Source organism: Cryptosporidium muris, genomic scaffold, assembly GCF_000006515.1.
Source record: "Cryptosporidium muris RN66 scf_1106632353999 genomic scaffold, whole genome shotgun sequence".
Taxonomy (NCBI): domain Eukaryota; phylum Apicomplexa; class Conoidasida; order Eucoccidiorida; family Cryptosporidiidae; genus Cryptosporidium; species Cryptosporidium muris.
This window is the reverse complement of record NW_002196571.1, coordinates 936,853-959,674: the sequence shown is the minus strand read 5'-3', so window position 1 is coordinate 959,674 and position 22,822 is coordinate 936,853. Positions and strand designations below refer to the sequence as shown.

At 27.6% G+C, this 22,822-nt stretch overlaps 12 protein-coding genes across 12 annotated transcripts, besides 13 other annotated features; 7 read left to right on the top strand and 5 right to left on the bottom strand.

Annotated features, from left to right (window-relative positions):
* Positions 1-37: a sequence feature (AT_rich).
* A 33-nt stretch (positions 38-70) lies between these two features.
* On the bottom strand, positions 71-820 carry CMU_026650 (autophagocytosis associated protein, putative; the record flags this gene model as incomplete). The annotated part of the gene is made up of 1 exon (XM_002139970.1): positions 71-820. One exon carries the CDS (start codon positions 818-820, stop codon positions 71-73), a length of 750 nt encoding a protein of 249 aa, XP_002140006.1.
* Positions 821-876: 56 nt separating this feature from the next.
* Positions 877-916: a sequence feature (AT_rich).
* A 115-nt stretch (positions 917-1,031) lies between these two features.
* Positions 1,032-3,530, top strand: CMU_026640 (uncharacterized protein; the record flags this gene model as incomplete). Its single annotated transcript, XM_002139969.1, has 1 exon — positions 1,032-3,530. The coding sequence occupies one exon, from the start codon at positions 1,032-1,034 to the stop codon at positions 3,528-3,530; it is 2,499 nt and encodes an 832-aa protein (XP_002140005.1).
* Positions 1,940-1,962: a sequence feature (AT_rich).
* Positions 3,079-3,113: a sequence feature (AT_rich).
* Positions 3,531-3,686: 156 nt separating the features above from the next.
* Positions 3,687-3,811: a sequence feature (AT_rich).
* Positions 3,812-3,960: 149 nt separating this feature from the next.
* Positions 3,961-5,316, top strand: CMU_026630 (serine hydroxymethyltransferase family protein; the record flags this gene model as incomplete). The annotated part of the gene is made up of 1 exon (XM_002139968.1): positions 3,961-5,316. The coding sequence occupies one exon, from the start codon at positions 3,961-3,963 to the stop codon at positions 5,314-5,316; it is 1,356 nt and encodes a 451-aa protein (XP_002140004.1).
* A 137-nt stretch (positions 5,317-5,453) lies between these two features.
* Positions 5,454-5,861, bottom strand: CMU_026620 (uncharacterized protein; the record flags this gene model as incomplete). Its single annotated transcript, XM_002139967.1, has 1 exon — positions 5,454-5,861. One exon carries the CDS (start codon positions 5,859-5,861, stop codon positions 5,454-5,456), a length of 408 nt encoding a protein of 135 aa, XP_002140003.1.
* Positions 5,862-5,971: 110 nt separating this feature from the next.
* Positions 5,972-6,030: a sequence feature (AT_rich).
* Positions 6,031-6,170: 140 nt separating this feature from the next.
* Positions 6,171-6,758, top strand: CMU_026610 (uncharacterized protein; the record flags this gene model as incomplete). The annotated part of the gene is made up of 1 exon (XM_002139966.1): positions 6,171-6,758. One exon carries the CDS (start codon positions 6,171-6,173, stop codon positions 6,756-6,758), a length of 588 nt encoding a protein of 195 aa, XP_002140002.1.
* A 14-nt stretch (positions 6,759-6,772) lies between these two features.
* Positions 6,773-6,815: a microsatellite.
* A 70-nt stretch (positions 6,816-6,885) lies between these two features.
* Positions 6,886-6,927: a sequence feature (AT_rich).
* A 38-nt stretch (positions 6,928-6,965) lies between these two features.
* On the top strand, positions 6,966-7,818 carry CMU_026600 (uncharacterized protein; the record flags this gene model as incomplete). The annotated part of the gene is made up of 2 exons (XM_002139965.1): positions 6,966-7,464; positions 7,547-7,818. The coding sequence occupies 2 exons, from the start codon at positions 6,966-6,968 to the stop codon at positions 7,816-7,818; spliced, it is 771 nt and encodes a 256-aa protein (XP_002140001.1).
* Positions 7,177-7,202: a sequence feature (AT_rich).
* A 235-nt stretch (positions 7,819-8,053) lies between the features above and the next one.
* Positions 8,054-8,109: a sequence feature (AT_rich).
* Positions 8,110-8,158: 49 nt separating this feature from the next.
* Positions 8,159-8,180: a sequence feature (AT_rich).
* Positions 8,181-8,200: 20 nt separating this feature from the next.
* CMU_026590 (serine hydroxymethyltransferase family protein) lies at positions 8,201-9,544 on the top strand (the record flags this gene model as incomplete). The annotated part of the gene is made up of 1 exon (XM_002139964.1): positions 8,201-9,544. One exon carries the CDS (start codon positions 8,201-8,203, stop codon positions 9,542-9,544), a length of 1,344 nt encoding a protein of 447 aa, XP_002140000.1.
* Positions 9,545-9,684: 140 nt separating this feature from the next.
* On the top strand, positions 9,685-10,869 carry CMU_026580 (uncharacterized protein; the record flags this gene model as incomplete). The annotated part of the gene is made up of 1 exon (XM_002139963.1): positions 9,685-10,869. The coding sequence occupies one exon, from the start codon at positions 9,685-9,687 to the stop codon at positions 10,867-10,869; it is 1,185 nt and encodes a 394-aa protein (XP_002139999.1).
* Positions 10,870-11,044: 175 nt separating this feature from the next.
* CMU_026570 (zinc finger, C3HC4 type domain-containing protein) lies at positions 11,045-12,958 on the bottom strand (the record flags this gene model as incomplete). Its single annotated transcript, XM_002139962.1, has 1 exon — positions 11,045-12,958. The coding sequence occupies one exon, from the start codon at positions 12,956-12,958 to the stop codon at positions 11,045-11,047; it is 1,914 nt and encodes a 637-aa protein (XP_002139998.1).
* Positions 12,959-13,610: 652 nt separating this feature from the next.
* On the bottom strand, positions 13,611-18,308 carry CMU_026560 (uncharacterized protein; the record flags this gene model as incomplete). Its single annotated transcript, XM_002139961.1, has 2 exons — positions 13,611-18,119; positions 18,198-18,308. The coding sequence occupies 2 exons, from the start codon at positions 18,306-18,308 to the stop codon at positions 13,611-13,613; spliced, it is 4,620 nt and encodes a 1,539-aa protein (XP_002139997.1).
* Positions 13,718-13,742: a microsatellite.
* A 342-nt stretch (positions 18,309-18,650) lies between the features above and the next one.
* Positions 18,651-19,445, top strand: CMU_026550 (uncharacterized protein; the record flags this gene model as incomplete). The annotated part of the gene is made up of 1 exon (XM_002139960.1): positions 18,651-19,445. One exon carries the CDS (start codon positions 18,651-18,653, stop codon positions 19,443-19,445), a length of 795 nt encoding a protein of 264 aa, XP_002139996.1.
* A 222-nt stretch (positions 19,446-19,667) lies between these two features.
* CMU_026540 (SUSHI domain-containing protein) lies at positions 19,668-22,733 on the bottom strand (the record flags this gene model as incomplete). Its single annotated transcript, XM_002139959.1, has 1 exon — positions 19,668-22,733. The coding sequence occupies one exon, from the start codon at positions 22,731-22,733 to the stop codon at positions 19,668-19,670; it is 3,066 nt and encodes a 1,021-aa protein (XP_002139995.1).
* Positions 22,293-22,322: a sequence feature (AT_rich).
* Positions 22,734-22,822: the final 89 nt, after the last annotated feature.

Sequence of the window (22,822 nt, the reverse complement as noted above, 5' to 3'; positions counted from 1 at the left end):
ATTAATTTAATTTACTTAAAAAAAAAGAAATTTTATTGCAATCAAATATTGTAAATTAATATACCCTCTTCTATAATGAGATATTAACGTCAATAGTATGGTCCAGTTCAATTGTAGGTATCACTGATGATAAAAATTTCAGTAGTATGACTATTGCCATTTCATGTTTTATTGGAGTTCTATTTCTTAATGCTATCTTTTTAAATATATCTGAATGTTTACAAGGATGTATAGAAATGCAGGATATACCAGTGCATGGATGAGGATCAATTGTAATTGTTTTCTCAGTATACTCACTCATAATATCCTGGACTATTTCTTTTGGATCTAATGGAATACCATCTTGATTATAACCATATAACCACATACGTGGAATCTGGAAATATTTGTCATAAGTTATACTAATGTCATAGGTTCTTAACCTTGACATTAATTCTATATCTACTGAATTATTTTGTATATTAGTATCTGTATAATTTGTATTATGAAAATTATCTGAATTAATCTCATGAGCTATTGTCCATTCTTTATATTCATTGCAATTATATGTAGTTTCTATATCTTTAATTCGTTTTCTAGATGCAATATCTTGAATATACAAATATTGCTTATTTTTTGGTAACCATGGAACTTCGAAACCCTTTTCAGCTGATCTCCATTTCCACTTCGGAAATTGTAAAGTAGTATAATCACCAGCATCTACAAATTCAGAAGGAGATATTAATCCATCACTATTAAAACGTGAATCTTGAGAAATTGGTGTAAAGTGGCTTATTATAGACCTTATATTTTCTGCTAAACGATGTTGTAGCGAATACATTGAAAAAAAAATTGGAATATCCGGTTTTTTTACTAGTGATATTTTTCAGTAGTATCAAAAAAAAATATATTTTTGATAATATTAATTATAATTTTAGACATTGATTGCAAAACTGAATGTTAACTTTTATTAACAATATGTTTGCGCCAAATTTACAATTTATTTTCTATATTTTCTACCATTTCTATTTATTGCTTTTAATACTTATTGAATGTTGAGTGTCCAGGGATATAGACGTGATAATTTGCCTCAAGATTGTTATAGTGCATTATCACGTTCTGGTAGATACTTATGTGCAATTTCTCCAAGCTGCCCAAATAGATTATGGCTTGATAAGGATGATGAGATAATTCTCAAAATATTTAATTTTGATATTGAAAAGATATGGAATATTAAGACAGTGATTCAATTAGATAATACTGAAAGATATGATTGTTGTAATGATGATTTATTACTTATTCAATCCAAAAATAAGAGTATAATCATTTATAACTTGGACACTTTCGAAGTATTACTTGATACAAAAATAATGAATGAATTGATAATAATAGATTCTGTTGGATCCAGAACTAATAAAAAGAATTGGATAATTGCAATAGCTTCCATTTCAAGTATTCATATATTTTCTTGTTTACCCAGCATAGCATTTTTTAATTTTACAAAAATATCAAATAAAAGTAAACTAACAGATAATATTATTTCTGCATTTAAATCCAACAAAAATTTACATTCTTCTATACAAAATGAAAATATTATCCAATATTATCATGTAATAAATACAAATTTTGAGTCAAATATCAATAATTTGGGTATATCATCTACTGGAAAAATATATATTGGTACTAATGATGAGCTTTATTATTTTCAAATACCTTCATTACACTATAAATACAGAAGATATTTCGAAATTATCCATTTATTTACTATGGAATCAAAAATATCAAATCATATAAATATATTGAGAATACTTCCATTTAATACATATCAATCTACTTTACCTTGTAATAGCGTTTTTGAATCAATATTTTTCTTATATACTAGTAACCAAGATTTGAATAAATCATTAAATTTAGGATTATTAACATCCAATAATTTGGTAAATAGCATTGATTGGGATACAAATTTTATATTTAATAATATAACTGAAATATATAACTCTCCTTGCTCAAATTTTGAATTGTCTAATAAAATTTTATCTTGTGAAGTATTTAAAAGTGGATATTTGGGCATTATTTGGATTTTTGATAATGAAATTTTTCTCCATATATTTAATTCATCCTTATCTCCTGATAATATTAGAGAATTAACATTTTCTCCATTTATTGAAAAGAAGAATTCTGAAACTAAATTCCGTAATCTATATTCTTTATTATATGGAGATGTTCCTTTAAATAAATGTGGATTAGATTCTATGATTGATGAAAATAGTGAAGTAATACTTAGAATACACAATACAATCTTTTCTGATTCACTTAATAAAAGAGATATTGAAACTGAAGAACAATTACTATATAGAATATCAATAAATCAAAAAAATATGGGCGTAATCTTACAGAATATGGACTTCATAAAATTTATTGATACTCCACAACAATATTCACCAATTATCTGTACTACTAATGCTAATAACAAAGATATTTTTACTCCTGACAATTGGTTTAGTAATCTATCATTTAATATTAAAGTTTCACTCTCAAAACCACTTGTATTATTAAATATCTCATATATATGTTGGTATCATGGTATTGAGCAATATTTAAAATTTAATTTACTATCAATTATTCAAAATCCACAAACTCATATATCTATACTTCAACATTTATCTTTACTACCAATAAATATGAACTTTTCAAGTCCAACAGCCCTACAAAATCTGTTCAGCATTAATATATCATTACAAAAAAAAAATAAAAATGACCTTTCTCTTTGCTATTCTATATTGGATTTATATGTACAAAGTGGATTATATGATCCTATTATTACTTATTTATCTTCTGAAACATTATCTGAAGGAGCTCTTGATATTATGTATAACTGGATAGACCTTCGTATGGAAAAAATATTACTTACAATATTTAAATATTGTAACAATATTCCTAATAATGATTTCGAAAATAAACTTTTCGAATTGTCTCAATTTCAAGACACAGAAAAAAATTTAAATTTGATATTCCATATATGCTTTAAATTAACAAAATCTGATGGCCATATTCTGTCTTTAATTATTGGATGCAATTATAATATACTGAAGTCACTTCTTTATATTATGAAATTTATTATATTCAATAAAAATGAGGTACCTGAGATTATTAGTTTTTATGCTTTAATTCAAAGTCTTTTTTGTTGGAATGGTTTCTTTAAAATACTTACATGTAAAGATTCAAATTCGACCTCTATCTGTGATATAATTAAAATGGATTTATTTAAAGCAGAGAATTCAGAATTTCTCAATAAATTAATTGAAGAATTAGCTATTAATTCACGAATAAACTCAGAAACATTATATTCTCATATTCAATTAAAAGAACCTCAACCTGAATGGTCTTCACTTCTATCTGCCTCAATCTTATTTTATTACTATAATTATTATTCTAAGCAGCTATTTACAAATATAACCGAAGAAATTCCTCTTGCACCTATATTAGATTACTTAATTAATACTTATCCAAAAGCTAGATTATTACTACCCTTAGCATATCATATAATTTAATACTGGGGAGACTGAGTATAATTATCTTTCTTATATTATTAATGTAATATGTATTCCATTAATTTACTTTTGAATTAACCTATTTTAATACTTTTTATCTTAATATTCCATGAATATATTATTATCAATCTGTCATTAATTGACTATCCGCCATAGTATTAATTTTATTTATTAAATACCATTAGTATAAATACTTAATTATTAATATTTCGAAATTTATAAATACAATATGAATATAATACTTATAATATTTTACTATGTTTATTCAAAATTAATTATTTCACTTTTTTTTCTTATTTATTGTAGACCCCACACTCCATACTAGCCGCCTTTATTCCCATGCAATATTTATCTATATGAAAAGTATATAAAACCATTGAGATAAAAAACTTTAATTGCATATTTTCTATACACTTTATTACTTATTAAAATGTCTATTAATTCATTACCAAATTTAAATATATCTCTCAAAGAACTTGATCCAGAAATATCATCTTTATTATCTCAAGAATATGAGAGACAGAGTAGGAGCCTTGAACTAATCGCTTCAGAGAATTTTGTATCTCAAGCTATTATGGACTGTTTAGGCAGTATTTTTTCAATCTCATATAATGATTTCAATAATAGTGGCAAGATTATATCTCCAAGTATACAGAAACTAGAAATTTTGACCAAACAAAGAGCATTAAAAGCTTTTAATTTAGATTCAGAGACTTGGGGAGTTAATATACAACCTCATAGTGGGTCCCCAGCAAATTTTGCTTTATTATGTAGTATTTTGAAACCACATGATCGTTTGATGGGTTTATCTTTACAAAGTGGTGGTCATTTAACTCATGGACATTATACAGGAACTCGAAAAGTTAATTGTTCATCATTTTATTTTGAATCCCTCCCGTATATATCAGATGAAAATGGATGGATAGACTATGATCTCTTAGAAAAGAATGCTTTATTATATTGTCCAAAACTAATTATTGGTGGAAGTAGTGGTTACCCTAGACAAATAAACTTTGCAAGGATTCGAGAAATTTGTGATAAAGTTAAGGCATATTTTATGGTAGATATTGCCCATTATTCTGGTCTAATTGCAGGCGGAGTTTATGATTCTCCAGAGAAATATGCAGATTTTATTACTACAACAACTCATAAAACTTTAAGAGGTCCAAGGTCAGCAATGATTTTTTATAATAAAATAAAGAATCCGAATATAGAAGTTATTATAAACAAAACTGTGAATCCTGGATTACAGTGTAGTACTCACTACAATCAAATAGCTGCTTTATGTTGTCAATTAAAAGAAGTATTATCTGATAATTGGAAAATATATGCTTCAAGTGTCTTGTCAAATTCTAGAGAATTAGCTAAATATCTTAAAAATCAAGGTTTAGATATATTAACAGATGGTACAGATTCACATATTATACTTATAAATTCCAGGAAATTCAATTTAAGTGGATTAAAGACTGAGAAAATTTTGAGTGCTTGTGGAATATCTTGTAGCAGAAGTTCACTTCCTTGTGATGGTAGAACAATGAATTGTAGTGGAATTAGATTAGGATCAGGTGCATTAACAACTAGAGGCCTTAATAAAAAAGACTTTAAAATTGTTGCAAATTTTATAATGGATGCTATAAGGATTGGCCAAAAAATACAAGATAATGGTGCAAAATCTATTGAAGATTACACTTCTTCTTTTGAAAAGTATTCAGAAATTAGGGAGATAAGAGAGAAGGTAAGAAATCTTCTTAAAGAATTCGATTTTCCACCTTTTGTAGTTAATTAGCATTGAGTTTAATATTGTATTTAATGCAAGTTATTTAGTGAAAAGGTCAAATAAATCATAAATTTATTTAGATAAATAATTCAGCTATATAATTTCGTATTTAAGATTATTTTATTTTAAATGAGCAATTTAATCAATTATAAATATTCAGACAAGTTGATACTTCCAGATGGTGATTCAATAGACATTGGTACATGGTGTTGTATACCAATATTTGTTGAAATATCAAAATTGGCAGTCTCACTATTAGAACCTAGTATTTCATTGCTATCATGCATTTGTGGACTATCATCTATTTCCATTTGATTTTCATCTTCAAATCTGTCTTCTGAGCACTGAGGCATGAATAAGGCACAAACTGGGAAAGAATCAACTATTTCCTTCATTTCATATGCAGACCTCTTTGAAATCTGATTAATTTTTTGAACTTCAATATGCAGTCTTTCTATTTCAGTCCTTGTATCCTCAATACTATTATTTAAATCTGAATTTTCATCTAAAGAAAGAATTGCATTCACTTCTTTAATTTTAGAGATTGAGTTCATATTGCTGAAAAAAAAAAACGTCTGGGACTGGGATATTAGAGAGGAAAAAGGACTATCGAGGAATTACTTTAACCAATAATAAATTATCAGAATCTACTGGTACATAGAAGTTTATATTTTATAATAGGTTTTAATATTCTAATAGAAAATATATACAAATATATATATTGTATACCTCAAATAAAGGAAGTCAAAACTTTTAGTTGGAAGTTAAATTATTGCCAAAAAAATTTTAAAAATAGAAATATTAGATAGTAAATGATTCCATATTTTAAATATAAGCCAAATAGAGGTTGTGTATGTTTGGAGATGGCCGGGAATCATTTTAAGGAAGGGGAGAGATTAGGAGAAGTAATTGAAGCAGTATTGGAGAGTGATTTACGAAAATTAAGATGCAAAAAAGTAGATATTGAATGTATGACTAAAGCAATTGATATTGGAATTGAAGAGATAAATGCTCAGAAACTTGATCTAAAGTTAGAACTAAAAAAATTATCTGACAAAATTAAAGCTAACAATGAAACTAGAAAATGTATTGAAATGGAAGATATGATATCTGTTCCTCATTTTAATAAATATTGCTATTGTATAAATCCATGTAGTTTTTTTCCTGGAAAGGAAATATTACTCAATTTATTAAATGAAGAAAGTTTTTGTGTTTCAAAAAGTAATGATTTTATTCTAGTTGGCATCAATCACTTAAACAAAACCTATGAAATTATGAAACAGAAAAAAAAATCGCTTTTAGAAAATTTGGAGAAGATTTACATTTTAGAAAAAAAATTAATGAATTCAATAGAAGCTAGGAGAAGACTTGAAGATAAAAACCAAGCTGCAATACTTCAGAAGATTCAAAAAAAGTTCTCCAATTTTGAAAAAGGAACTATTAAATCATAAAAAAAAGTCATTTTATGAAAATAAAAAAAAAATAAAAATAAAAATAAAAAGTAAAAACGAGTTATGAATACTACTTCAAAAGCTCGTATGTAATACTATAAAACCGGCTCAACTGTTTAGGAAACACAAAATATAATTAAGAATACTAATATATTGATAATTAAATTTTGATATTAGTTTCAACAGATAAGTTGTATAATCTTATAGATGTTTCCAACTATTGAATTTTTAACTGATCAACCTAATGATTATCTGGATGAAATTTGTGAAATTAGCAATACTCCCAATGACATCAACTTTAAAATTAAGCAACTTTGCGAACAAATCCAAGATAATCTTGAATGGATTTCTAGTGAACAAATACAGGAAACTAAAAACCCAGATTTTAGAAATATTGAGTCAATAAGTAGTGATAGCCAATATATTAAAAAAAAATTTAAAATACGTGAAACTCAACAACTTTTACAACATTGTTTAATTTTAATTGAGCAAAATCATGATATAAAGCTACAAACTAACTTATTAGTACATAATTTACTTCATTTCTTTCAGAATCAAGTTACTTTAGTATCAAGTTTAAAAGATAATACAAATTATGATTCATATTCAGAAACAGATACAGGGGATTCATCTACATTATCAAAATATATAACTATAGCTGATAATGATCATCTATATAATCAGATTTTACAAGAACAACTTATAGGTAGGGATATTTCTATGATATTTATTATAATCCTTATATACTTAAATATATTCATTTCTTTTATTTCTTTGTCATTACTTAGCTACAAAACAAATAGAGATGAATACTCAAAGACTCTTAGATATACACAATTTCATATATGGAGAAGTAATACAAACTGAAGAATTTATTAATGATATTGATTCAAATATTCAATTAACAAATAAGTTTACAGGTACACAATATTTACTCAATGAATTAGAAAGGAGTTCGAATTATCACTATACAAAGTACATCCTGAAGGTCTTTATTTGTTTCTTGATATTTATACTGTTTATTTTAGTTCCTATCATACTAACTATTATTAGGAATTAATCTTAATACTTATTGATATATGTAATAAAAAATCCAAATACTTATAAATTTACCCCTATTAGGCCGCTCTATTATTATTTAGCATTTTATATTAAAGGGGGGGTAATCCTATCTAAATCAATCTTTCATCTTTTGGCGCCTTATAAATTGTGGGTTAATATAATTATTACCAGTTTGCATGATAACTACTAACAGCTAATAATGAGTTAATCTTTAATTTTCTAGACATATTTGGAATTATTATTTTAAAAAATTAAGGATTATATTAAAACTTATAATCTTATTATTATTGAGCATATCATTTAAAGGTCATATTTATCCCAAATAAATTACAGTTTACTTTTATTATTAAAATAAATATTGGTTAATAAAGAAAACAAAGATGACTTCAACTAGCCTGTTAAATCTGAGTGAACTGATTAAGGAAGAAGATCCAGAAGTTTATAAACTTATTAAAGAAGAAGAATACTTTCAAATTGATTTATTAAATTTACATCCAGCAGATAATATAATGCCTAAGTCATGTCAAGAAGTATTAAGGAGTATATTAACGAATAAATACTCAGAGGGATACCCAGGAGCTAGATATTATGGTGGTACCGATATAATAGATAAGATTGAGATGACATGTATTAATAGGGTGAAGAAACTATTTAGATTAGAAAATAAAGAATCACCTTTTGGTAATTGGAATTTAAATGTACAAGGTTATAGTGGAAGCACTGTTAAAATGGCTATCTGTATGGGATCCATTGAATTAAATGATCATATTATGACATTTTTTAATAGAGAAGAATATAAGACGGTAATTGAGAAATTTTATCATGTTAATTATTATAGTTTGAACTCTTCAAAGGAATACTTTGATATGGATGATATAATAACTAAATTCAGAATATTTAAACCTAAAATAATATTTATTCCATCACATGTATTACCAAAAGCAATAAACTTTGAGGAATTCAAAATAATATGTGATGAATTTAAGACATTGTTAGTAGTAGATATTAGTGAAACAGCTATATTTTATGTATATAGTTTATATGGCGAGGATTACTCAAGATATAATCCTTTTAGATATGCTGATGTTATATACTCAAATACACAAAGCAGTCTAGGTGGTCCTAAGGGTGGTATATTAATGGTAAATAGTAGTAGAAATCCAGATTTATTTAATAAAATTAACTCAGCACTATTTCCTGGTTTACAAGGTGGTCCTCATAATCATCAAATTTGTGCATTTGCAGTACAATTACAGAATATGTTAGTTTCTGATTTCTCTACTTATTCAAAGAAAATAATAGAAAATGCTCAAGTATTAGCTCAGACCTTATTAGATAATGACATTCCACTTCTTTTTAAAGGTACAGATAATCATATGGTAATAATAGATTGTAATGATAAGAATAATAATATTCCATATGTAATATTACATAGATCACTGAATTGGTGTGGTATTAATCATAGCACCATATATTTAAATGAAAGTGATGCATATATTAGATTTGGTACTTATGTATTTACAGCTAGAGGTGGTGATTGTGAAACAATGAGAACTATTTCAAATTTGATTGCAAGATGCATAAAAGAATGCCAAAATTTAATTGTGGATGTTGAATATGAGCAAGATATTATGAAAAAGATAATAGATAATTACAATTTAAGGCAAATTAAAGATAAGATCTGTGCAATAATGAAAAATTTGGAATTTCCTGATCAGATTTAGATATTTACTTAGGAAATTGACTCAAAAAGCAAACTATACCGGCGCCCATTTATTATAAAGTGTGAATTATATTATTTTATTTGGAATGTTATATTAAACACTTTTAATATTTCATAGAAATTATATTTAATAAGTGAAATATGGCATTAATGTTAGTACTGGACATTGATATTCTTGATTATCCTGATAAAGATTTTTCAAATGTATTTAAACAGAATATACTAAATATTCTAAGTATGGATAGTTTAAAGTCAGAATTTTCAGATTTAGTTATTTCTATATATTATATTATTAATGGAGATATAAATATTAAAAGTGGGGGTACTTGTAAAAATATTTGGTTTCCTTTTAATAACTCGGAAATTTATATTGTATCTACATTCCAACAAATGGCTTTAGATATACATAAAATTAGGAAGATGGAATCAATATCTGAAAGTAGTAAATTAGAATATATATCTTCATATATAGGAAAAATAATAAATCTTGATATAGATAATGGAGTGTTTAGGAAAGTGGATTATACCAATAATCCATTTTGGCTTAATTTAGATATTGGGCAAAAACGTCAAACTTTAATACTTTGGCTAATGTCCCCAAAAATATATGAAGAGAGGATTTCAAGAAATGATTTGCCTATATATAAGTTTGATATACATGAAAGTAGTTATCTACCCAATATTGATATAAAATATGGTATTTTGGAAATTCAAAATGATAAGAGAATATGGAATCAGCAAAGTACAAATGAAACGAAAACATCCAATTTAAGACCATTTTTAACTGATAAGATATTATGTTATCCTCATAATGAATCTATAGGATATAAGACATACAAATTAAATAACTGCAAATTTATTGATATTTATATTAAAGATACTATTGAGAATTTTTTTGATAATAGTCCATTTACAATAGTTTTATCACCGAATTCTCCTTTATTTCAAGATCCTAGTGAAAACTTGGGGAGTTTACGCTTTCACTTATATCCTAACTTAAAGGCTTATCCTATATATTTAAAGGATTCTCTGAAATTACTCTTCTTACCATTGTATGCAACAATGGTAGGATTATTACCTTTAGGGGAATATCAACCTTTACCTTATATTACACAACGAATACTCCTACCCGTAGATTTTTCAGATGCTAAGATAGAATCAATAAAAGCTTTAATATTATCATTATTAATAGATAAATCTATTATAGCTATACAATTGGACTATAATTGGTTTGCTACACTTAACCCTACTATAGATGGTGACTCCTACTTTTTAACTATAAATATTCTCCCTCCAGGATTAATTATTAGAAATAAAGTAGAGTAATTAGTATCATTAGTATCAGAATAGAAGTGAATATATGAATACTTGTATCTTAAATATTTTAGTACTAATATATTATTGCGTTAGTTTATTAATCCAATACCTACTTGATATTAACATTTATAGAATATTAGGTTTGCAGACTAATTTCAATGATTTTTGACAAATCTCTTTCTACTTATGGAACTTCTAATTTCTCCATATCTTCCTTTTGACATCTAACGGCTTTTAATAATGCTCCCAATTGTTCCTTGTTTACATTTTCAGTGTTTAAATCGTTAAATGGAAATCCATATTTTGAAATAAAATTAGATTCAATTAATTCAGAAATTTTCCTTTGCCATATAAGAGTATTTTTTCTATACATTTCGCACATCCTATATACAAATTTAGGATCATCAAATATATTATCTTGAAGTAAGGTTTTATTTACATTTAGAAGTAGTTGTGGTTGAAAGGACAGAGCTTGAGGTGGTAATATACTTTGAGAGGTTAAAATATCTGGAAATGTAGAAGCTTCTAATTTCTCAAAACGTTTTTTAATACAATTCATAGACTTTTCTTGATAAAAATTCCTAATAGGTGAGTCAATTTGTAAGTCCCTAAGATTCCTAGTTAACAAGTGATGTTGAGATACTACTTTTTCATGTTCACTAGTTTTTTTAGGTTCATAACTCTGATTATTGTTGCTAGATGACGACTCATTATTAAATTCAATTGTTTCTTCACTATTATTAATATGAGTAAATTTATTAAGTCCAAAACTTCCACTTTTTTGAAAGTTCCATGAAGGTTCTCTGGTTGAGAAATTTGAAATTTCATTTCCTTGTATTAAGCTGTTATTTGAACCCTCCCAACTATTTATATTATTTGAATTATCTGTTCCAATTTGTGTTTCAGAATCATTTACTGTCACCGTACTATTCATCCTATTATTACTGGTATTTTGTTCCTGATTATTTGTAGTTATTGGGATTGTAGCCCTGCAGGTTGGACAAGTCTGCTGCTGTATTAACCAAGATTTTAAACAGTCCAAATGAAAAATGTGACCACAAGGTAACACTTTTGATCCAATATATAATAAATCTCTACAAACTATACAAGTATCTACACGTTCAATATCTTCTAGATTGGCATCTGGAAATTTGGTCTCCATATTTTTAGTTAATTTACGATATCTTCTAAAAGAAGATATTTTCTGATATAAAGCCCGTATAACTTGGAAAACATCTCCAGTAACATATAAAGGAACCCTAGATGGGTTAAGTGCAAAAAATATAATTACAAATACCAAATAAGTTAAAAGTGAAGTCACATCTCCAATAATGTCTAGATAAAATAAAATGGCATTTTTATTAGTCCAAATAAATGCATGATTATTCAAAGATTGATTAAGATGATCATTTGTAGGGACTTCAAATCTACTATTATCACTATTAAAATTTATTTGATATATTTGTAAATTTTGTAGTCTTAAATCAAAAATATGTACCAAATATTTCCCCATTGACACTATACTTGAAGATAACATAGTAATATTTTCAAAAAATAACCATAATCGTAGAGATGAGCCTTTTGATAACAAATTATAGTAGTGAAAAACTGATACTATATCAGATATCATAAGTATGCTTATTAATGCTGCAATACGAATTATATTTTTAGTTCTAGGACGGTCTAATTCAAACATATGACTTACACGTATATGAGCAACTAGATGAAGCATCTTTAATCCAATTATTATAGTTATATAGCGAGTCAATACCAAAGGACCTACTTCCTTGTTGTCAATTGTGGGATTACTAATAAGTAAAAATAAAACTGTATCCACAAGAAATCCACGACCTTGCTCTATAATGTCCTCCAGCTCTATATCCCTTAATCGACCTATAAATAAAGATAGTATCATTTTACTAAATAGTAAAACTAAAATCAAAATAAAATTCCCAATAATCATTGAAGATGATTTTGTACTAGTTATATGCATTATGACATGATACATATAGTAATCATATTTATAAAGTAAATAAGTGATCATCACAAATAGTAGGCCTGTACTAATTAGTATATAATATAGAAATCCTGAACGCATCTTGTAGAAATCCACTAATTATATTAGTTTATAATAAGCAATAATATAAGCTTCCAAATAGTATTTGTACTTGATCAAAATAATTTAAACCTAGTAATATAATCTCTTATACTCAATCTCACTGATTTCTAATACTTAACTTAAAATACTTAACTTAAAGAAGCCTTGTTCAACTGTAATATATAAGTTTTAGAATTCAATTTCTTATAATCCATATAAGGTTATTCGCAATTAATTCTACCAATATACCCTTTAAGGTATTTATATATTACAATTTTTTTAAAGTTTCAAAGTAAAAAGTTCAAAAGTTATTATTTCTGCTAAACTAGTTGATTACTTCCAAGATGCTATAAGGAGCTCATTACGATATTTTTGGCGCCCTTATGTGCAGCAAAGTTGTATTACGTGACACCTAGTATAGAATAAATGAAGAAAAAAGAAAAGTTTAAGATTCAGGGTAAATTACTTTATATAATTACATTTATAAGTTATACAGTCTTAATCTACATATTATTATATGAGGAGAAGAAGAAGGAGTGGTATTTATCTAGTTTAATTCCTGCCCTAGTACCTGTTTTTTGTATATTTATATATTGGCGTTGGATATCTAAAACAATGTACTGTGCTACTTGGCATTAAAGTAAGCTTATTATTAAGAATTATTTGGAGGGTTTTGGAATCTTATAAATTTTCTAGAATCATCTAAGATTGATATATTTTGAGTATTGTCAGAGTATACGTTAGAAAATGTGCTCAACCTATTATTATTATTATTATCATTATTCATAGACGTTGAAAATACTCCAGTAAAAACTTTTTCAGGCCATGCATTTTGGGAAAGTGTTTTGAATGAATTAAAAAACCGAGAAATTGTATTTTTATTTTCAGGATGATCAGTACTTTGATTAGATATTTGAACTCCTGAACTGAGAGAGTTTTGTTTAGTTTCAGCCATATGTTCATATTTACAATTGGAATTATCACAATTTGTATGATTTATATCTTCATGTATAATGTAATCTATATTGCTCTGTACTTGTGTTTCAATATTCGATGAATCCTCCATAAAAGAATTTTTTTTTAAAGATGAATCTTGGGATATTAAAGATTCTTCAGTTTCACTAGATTTAATCTCCTCAGTTGAAATTAATTGATTGTTTATTTTAAGTGATTTCATATCTTTTGTTGACTCGTTTTGGTAGTCTTGTTGAGAGTTATCTAAACTAATCTCTTTATTATCTAATTTTGCACTAGATTTACTTCCACTATAAAATCCATCTATCAAAGCTTCGAGTATTTCGTAACTTGAAGGTATACTACTCTTTTTATTCATTCCACCTTTATCCTGTTCTTGTTTATCGATAGTGGGGTTAAAATTTTGATTTTTATCTGTAGTGTTAGGTAGTAGATAACTAATAAGCCCTTTTGAGGTTGAAATTGGATTTGATTGTAAATTAGAATTCAGTGAGTTAGATTCTGACAAGTTGGTAGGATTTGAAATTTCTTCATTTGTATAAGGTGCTGTCCCTTTTATAACGCTAGCAGTTCTTCCAAAATAATATTGTCTCAAAAAATTATCAGCTTTACTATATCCAAAATTAAATTGATCAGTTTGTCTAATGCCTAAAAAATAAGAGTAGGAATTATCTGCAGATTTGTTATTATCAACAAGTCTATCAAGATTTCCAATAAATTGAGAAGATGCAATACATCTATGTTCAAGTTCTCTAATATCCGGAATTCTAGACCACCATAAATAAAGACAATTTCTAATTTTTCGATTTATATCTGATAATAAGATATCCAATATCGTTCTAATTATCAACCCCAAAAATATTACAATCAATAATATATACTTGATACTGTAGAAGAATAAATATTCATCCCAACTTATTGGTAAGATCTTTATAGGTTTTTGAATTCCCCTTGCTTGAGTAGTGATAAATCTATCAGGATAATAATCATTTAGACATAAATTATAAATAATGAATAAGAGATTAGTATCTATATTGTAATTTTTATTTATTCGGAAATATTCTTTAACTTTAGAGATAAATAGTCTACTAAAATAATCCATAGATCCTGGCTTTATTATTTGATTCCTATTTCTGTAAATTTCCAGTTGAACAAAATTCCAAGGATCCATTTCAAGCATATTGAATAAAAAGTTTATGAATAATAAAGAACGAAATAATGAGCAGAAAGGTAAGTTAGTAATAACTAAATAACCAATATTAAAAATACCCACTATAGATGTTAAAATAATAAATGTATATACTGGAATAAAAGGATCTTCAAAATTAAAAGCATTCTTAAGTTTTTCAGCTACATTACAAACCCAAGCAAAACTATACTGGACTGTTTCAGCTACCATAAATATATTATTGAGTTGTACTTGAATAGGATCAACAGTATCATCATCAAAGAATATGGAAACAAAGTTTTCATTACAGTGACTACGAATTCCTATTTTTAAGGCTCCGAATGGAGTCTCTACAATTCCAAATTTGTCATTTAAACTAGATTCAGAAAAGGAATTCGGTTCATGTAAATTGCTAGATAGAGGACTATCTGATAATTCAAGTTGAACTTTATCGCAAATAAACCCTTGCCCACTTTTTATACTGTACATAGGGTAATAAGATCTCTGAAAGATTTCAGTCCCTAAATACAAATTGAGTGGTAAATTAAAGGTACTATAACTATTTGAATTAGATGGGAAATTTGCTGCAGTATAATCTAAATCAACCTTGTTACTTAAAGTTGCAGGTGAATTTTTCCCACTTAATTCTCCAAAACATAAACTCGTCAAGCCTTCAACAGACCTTGTATAAATTGAGCTAGTTATATTTGAATTTAAAACTTTTCCATTAAGTTTTACTGAAGTATCTTTAACTGATAATTTACCTAAATTATTTGAATCAATGGCCTCTATATGAGATCCTGGGGTTACTAATATATTAGAAGAGTAACTAGAATTGGATACTTTACTAGAAATCCCATGATCAATTTCGGTACTTTCTGAATTTAATAATATACTCGAGGGTTCCACTGTATTAGGATCATTACTTGTTAAGTTTACCAAGTTTACAGGATTGGAAGTACTAGAGCCACTTTGCTGTGAAACCATAGGTACTCCCTTTTCAAGCTTAGGCTTAAGTAAGACACGCAAAGCTTTAGCAATATTTTGATCCTGAAGACCTTCTTTACCCTGCCATAATGAATTAATATTAACTCTAGAAAGAAGTTCCAAATGAGTTGGAGAAGATATATGGGTTCCAAAACGATATGTCATCGATATCACAAATGTTATACCCAATATAGTCCAAGTAAATGTTGGAATATCAGATACTTTAATAAATATTGAGGCGATAAAATACCAAAATATAGCTATAAGTAATCTATCAGCTCTATTTCTAGGAATTCTGTGATTTATCAAATAACACATCTTAGGTATCCAACGTGGTAAATGTTCAAAGGTATATTTTACAAGTTCTGCATACTTTTGAAAGTATTGTGGCTCAAAAGCTTCAGGTAATAACCATCTTGTGCTAGCTCTATTTTGTGTTATGTTCAAAAATGATTTGAAATATATTTGGTATTTATAATTTGCCTTTGGTTTAAAATATAAACCAATTTGAATAAATCCCAAAGTTTTAATGGGATTTGATAATCCATAATCTAAAATTCCAGCTACAGGACGTACATACTTTGGTATTTTAGTTACATGAGGATATAAGTGATACCATCTAAATTCAATTTCGGGATCACTATATAGTTTTTTAGTTTCCTGTAAGCCAGAATGTGATTCTACTGATAAAGACTTAACATTGTCTTGAACTCCTTGATATGTATTTGTATCATTCTTTTCATCTTTCTTTATATTCAAATTAAGCTTGCTTCCTGAACTTTCTGTAAGCTTCCGATTTCTTAAACCATAATCTTGCACATTTACAGAAGGAAATATCTCTATATCACTATTTGTATTCCTATTATTGTCTGGTTTGTTATTAATGCTATTATCCAAAGAATATAATAAGGTCCATTCACCGATAGTATTTAACCTTTCAGGAATATCAGTTTCCTTTTCATTAAATTTACTATTATACGAAAAATTACTTATGCCATCTACCAAACAAAATGGTAACTCTTCAATTGTTTCCCAAACAGCGTTTATTAAAGGTATTAAAACTTTACCAAAATGAACACATTCATAATCAACTTGCCATGCCTGTTCAAAACCTAATTTTTCAGTTTCTGTATTAGAATTACCTTCATTACATTTTCCAACATGAACTTTTGTATGTTCATTATTATATAAACACAAAGGCTTTTCTCGTTGAAGTCTTGTTAACTTATATTGTTTATAAGGACCTCCAATTGTACTAAAATTCATGTTAATATTACCTTTACCTGTACATTCAGATAGAGGTTCAACTTCAAAATCTCTAATAGGTGTATTAGCTAAAGATTTTGAATTACAAGTATAATCTTCACTTTTTATACAATCTCCACAGGTTAAATTCAAGTGATCACTATCAATATCTGAAGATATTTTACTATTATGTACATTTACATCAGTTTTATCAGTTGGATTATTATGTAAATGATTGCAATTTTCTAATCTACAGGGAATTTTTGAGGTAATTTCTAAAGGTTTTGCTTCTATAGGAATTCTACATATTATTTCAAAACATATGTCTGAGTTGAAGTCAGTTATTTCAAAAGATTTGACAAAATTGAATACTATTTCTCGTATTCCAGTACTCGTATTAGATGAAGAAGATCCAACCTTAGTACTACCTCTCTCTTCATTATTGTAATGTACGGGTGATATAGGAGATGCTGGGATATCCAAAGTAAATTTACTAGAACTTATTGGAATACTAGATACCATCTGACCTTCTGTTGTTATCTCTAATACCCATTCTGCATTTGGATTATTAACAAAGTTACGTAGATTTTTTGAAAATCCCATAGGAGATACTATAGCTCGGTTAACTATTACTGTTAAAATCCCCAAGCTAGATGAGCCTAGAGCTGAAGGAACTGGATCTGTAGTATCATCAAAAACAAAGCGTACGGGCTCAGATTCTATAATAGGTTGTTTGTTCAAGAATTTGGACCCTGCAACTCTCCGTAAAAGACGCATAATTGCTGACTAGAACAACAAAAAATAAAAGTTTTAAAAAAATAAGTATTAGTTTGAAGTCAATTTAAAGGAAAAAAGTTAACTTACAGATTGAAATTCATTTAGATGGCTCAAGTGAACTGATGAGTTGTCTACTATCTGATCTATTACAGACCCTAGAACATTCTCACCTATTTGAGTAAATTTCTCATTTATCATTCTACCCAATCCTAATGGATCCATGCTGGTAATATATTTAAGTTTCTAGTATATAAGTGCTATTACTCTTTAGGCTTGCAAAAAAGTTTATAGTACCGGTATTTTATTGGCGCTTTGTGTGTGCATATAAAGTAGATCTTGAGTCTATTTCAAAGTAATTTTTTCTTTCTATAAATGGAGTACTTAAAATACCAATTTCAGTAATACTAAGGCAAAATTTTGGTATATATCTGTATATTAAGTTTTCGAATAATTTGATCTCACAAACATCATTAAATAAAAGCTTTAAATATATTAACAGTTATTGAAGGTGTGAAGAAGTATTAATATAGAAGATTCAAAATGGAGGCTGCAACTACTAATAGAATGGGTTCATCTATTTTACCACCCATGTCATTTTCTCCTGAGATACAAGGTTTTATTGTAACTAAATTTGACCCCTTATTATCTATAGTTAAAGAATTGAATGATAGAATCCAAACTTCTGATAAAGAGAGATTAAGACTAGAATACAGAATCTCCAGAATTGAGAGAAATTTAGAAAATTTAATTAGAATAGTCACAGATCTAGGTTATAAAATACCTGAAGATTCCCAATGTGAAGATTCACTTCCTGAAATGAAAAGTGAGCTTAATCTATTACTTTCAGGAGAAGAGAACATGACTGCTCCTTGGCTGTTTTCAGTCCAATCAGGAACTCCAGTTTCGTCACTACAAATTTTACTCGAATTCTCTCCATCAAACACGGAAGTTTTGTTGTCTGATACATGGAGAAGAGAAGAAGATATGTGGATCGGATTCTTAGATGATTTACCAGATGAGTTCTCTACAAGACGGCCCGAAAGTCTCTCACTTATTGACTTAAGGAGAGCTGCCAAGAAAGCTTTGTTAGAAGTTGTCAGAGGGGAACTCCTTTTAGTTGTTCGTGGTGTACCCGGTAAGCAAGAAGCTCCACATAATCCATTATCAGTTACTCTTGTTGCAATTCTAGCATCAGCACTTTCAGAAGCTTGGGAGAGAGTTGAGGCTATAGACCCAAATTCTCTTGGTAGATTGGCTTTAGTTCTAGAAGGTGATGAAATTGGAAGTAGATTAAGAGCTGGCAAGAGAAAATTTACAATTGAAGCTCTTAATTGAAAATAAAAGTTATAAAATATATAAAGTGAATAGCTAGCAAATCAAATACTACTACTAAATAAGTACAATACAAGCAAAAATCCTGCTTAAAATTATTAAAATACTACAAACTTTTCATCTATAAATAATATATATATCTTTTTACAGTAAGTAGAAAAGGTAGATCTAGTATTATTTGAAATTTTAATAACCTAAATTGTTAGAGATGTAAATAAACTACCCTTACATAGTTTTGTCTTCAGATGTTTTCTTTTCTTGTTCTTTCTTTTCAATTTGATTTTCAATCTGTTGCTTAGGTGTAGTAGTTAAGATTGGTTTTCCTGTAACTCTATCAAATACCATGAGATTTCCAGATGAATCAGAAGGCTTTATTTTATTTAAGGTTGTTTCATTATCACTTTGCTGCTTGTCATTTTCTATTTCTTTAATATTAGTATCTAAATGAGGTCTAATAATTACTTCATTATTTTGTTTAATAGGTTCTGATAATTTATTAATTATATTTGGAGACTCTTTATTATCTTCAGCTTTTGTAGTTCCCTCTTGAGTTTCCATATTATTATCTTTAGTAATATCTTCTTTATCCTTAGAATCATCAAATTTATTTTCTTCAAGTTCTGAATTACCCCTCATCTCCTGCTTCTTATGAAGTTCTTCCATAGTTCTACCTAACCATTCAGATCCACCAGTTACAGAATTAATAAGGAGAGAAAAGATATTGTCCAAATGCTTTCTAATTGAAGATGCTTGCTTTTGAATAGCTACATGAGCTATACAATATACTTGTGGAATTAATTCTCCATCTTCACAAATAATTTCATTTGTGGAACCTGTAATACTATAACCTGGCTCACATTTAACTGTAACCATTTCACCTTCTAAATAGAAGGGCTTGTTAGGAATTATTTTTAAAAATGGAATATGTCGAGGTGTGCAAATCTTTTTTTTTAACAAAGAAGGATCCTGTAACTTTAAAATAGTTTCTTCTCCAGGAATCCCCTCTTTTAACATATTTTGTGCAATATTTTCAACAGCTTGTTCCATAACCTTAACCTGCCCAGTAATATAGCTTGCTGCCATTAAGTCCTTGTCAGTCATCTTCCTACCTAAATTTTTGTCTACACATATTGATGTTTCAAATTCACCATTTATATCTTCTTTTAAGCCACTTTGAAGTTGCCAATGACAATCAAACATCCTATCTTTAGGTTCAGGATATTTTTCTTTTTGAACTTTAGCTAAAGCCAAGCAGGTACTTTCTTGAGTACACCACACACAACCCCTAATTATACCTTCAAAATCTTGATGAGTAAAGTTTCTACTCTGAAAACAATCATTTACACAAGCCTTTCTAGGTATAATATAATCATATCTACACTCTAGATATTCTTCACAAGTGTTCTTCTCCTTGATAAGACCACAATTAATTAAGCACATATCATAAACTGAATCATAAAAACAACCAATTTCTTTTTCACACGCTTCCCTCTTCCCATTATATTCTATACAAGTACTGAAACGTCCTTTTGTTCTACGAATATTTAAAGTACTAGAAATATTTTTTGCAAACTGAGCTGCATCAAATAATAACTGCCCTGTTACTGGATCTCTTTTCTCATACCATCTCTTATGCTTTTGTATTATTTCAGGAAAATTTCCTTCCTTTCCTAATTCAACTTTATCTTCTTTACTCTGATTATTTAAACCTACTTTATTCAAATTTAAAAAAACTTTTGAGTCATTTTTTGATTTTTCATTATTTGAATCCAATTCAAAAGCTGCTGAAGATACCAATTCTGTTAGTTGTCTTATTAATTTCTCATTAGCTGTCTCAGTATTATTTCTATTATCTACATGTTGAACAGAATTTATAGTACTAAGTACTGTTTCTCCAGAACCAAGTAAATTATTTTTTATTCTAACCTCCTTTGTGGTGTCTTTGTCTGTATTATCAACTTTAGTTGTAATTGGAACTTGGATATTTGTTCCATTACTCAAAGAAGCTGAAATTCCAGAATTACTTGTAAGTTTTGGTGGAGTCCCAGTATCCACTGAATTATTACCTAAATTTTTATTATATTCAGTGATCTTCACTATCTCTTCTTTATCTTTTAGTTTCTGTGTTACTTTTTGCTCTTGAGAACTTCCTTTATTTTCAATTTGCTTAGGTACCTCATTATTATGCTTATTCTGTGTCATTTTAACCTCTTCAGTTACTATTTTATTTGCATTTAATAAATTTGGTTCCAACAAAATAAATGTAGGAGGATTTGTACTCTCTTTATTTAATATACTTTGACTATTTTGTGAAATTATTGGAACTGAAATTTTATTTTCTTTAGCTTCTGTTTTTATATTAGAACTATTAGGTGAAGATATAATCCCAAAAGAAGGAGAAATTATATTTGAAGATGTTAGAGCTGCATTAGGTTTTAATGAACTTTGAATTAATACTGCTGTAACTATTTGAGTTGTGGTTGAAGTTAGTATATGTTCACCAACGGAAGGCAAAGTCTTAATATTTGTTTGTGTAGTATTTTCAGCTTTACTCTCTTGAGCTATATTTGTGGGAAAATCTAATTGATTCTTTTCAATAGCATCTATACTATTCTCTATGTCTTCTTTTATATCCTCTATTTCATTTTCTTCTTGATCCAAAACTTTTTCTTTCTTTTGTCGTATATTTTTCTCTTCAATCTCTCTATCACTATCATCATCATCGTCTACTCTCTCTTTATTCATATCTTCATTGCTTTGGCTATTATCATCATCAATATCATCAATTATTGGCTCAATATATTCTTCTAGCTCTAATTTTCGTTCTCGATTTTCTGAACCATCTATTCCTTTATTTTTATTATTGTAAAAATTATTTTTCATATTCTTCTTTTGAAGTTCTTTAAATTTATATTCTATATCATCTTCAATATCCTCTTCTAATTTCTCCCTTTCAGCCTTTGATCTTTTTATTAAATTAGCTTGTTTCTTTTTCAAACTATCTAGCTCAGATTCCGTTTCACTCAGGTTAGATTTATCTTTTAAAATTTCTTCATCTTCTTCTTTAAAACCTTCATCGTAACTCTCTTCTTCATCTGAATCATCTTCTCTGTCCTTTTCTTTTATTTTATTCATAATATCTCTAAATTCCTTTTGAGTAAATTCATCAAGAGCACTATCGGCCAGTTTAATTTCTGAATTGCTTACTTCCGATGCATTTGCTATTTTAAAAATCTCTAATAGCCCCCCAAAAATTCCAATAAGTCCTATAAAAACTATAATTAAGTTCATTTTTTGAAACATTATATTTATAGTGTATCTACTAAATAAGCTTCTATTAGGCAGAAAAGGACCCTCTAAAGACATGGACGAGACAAAGT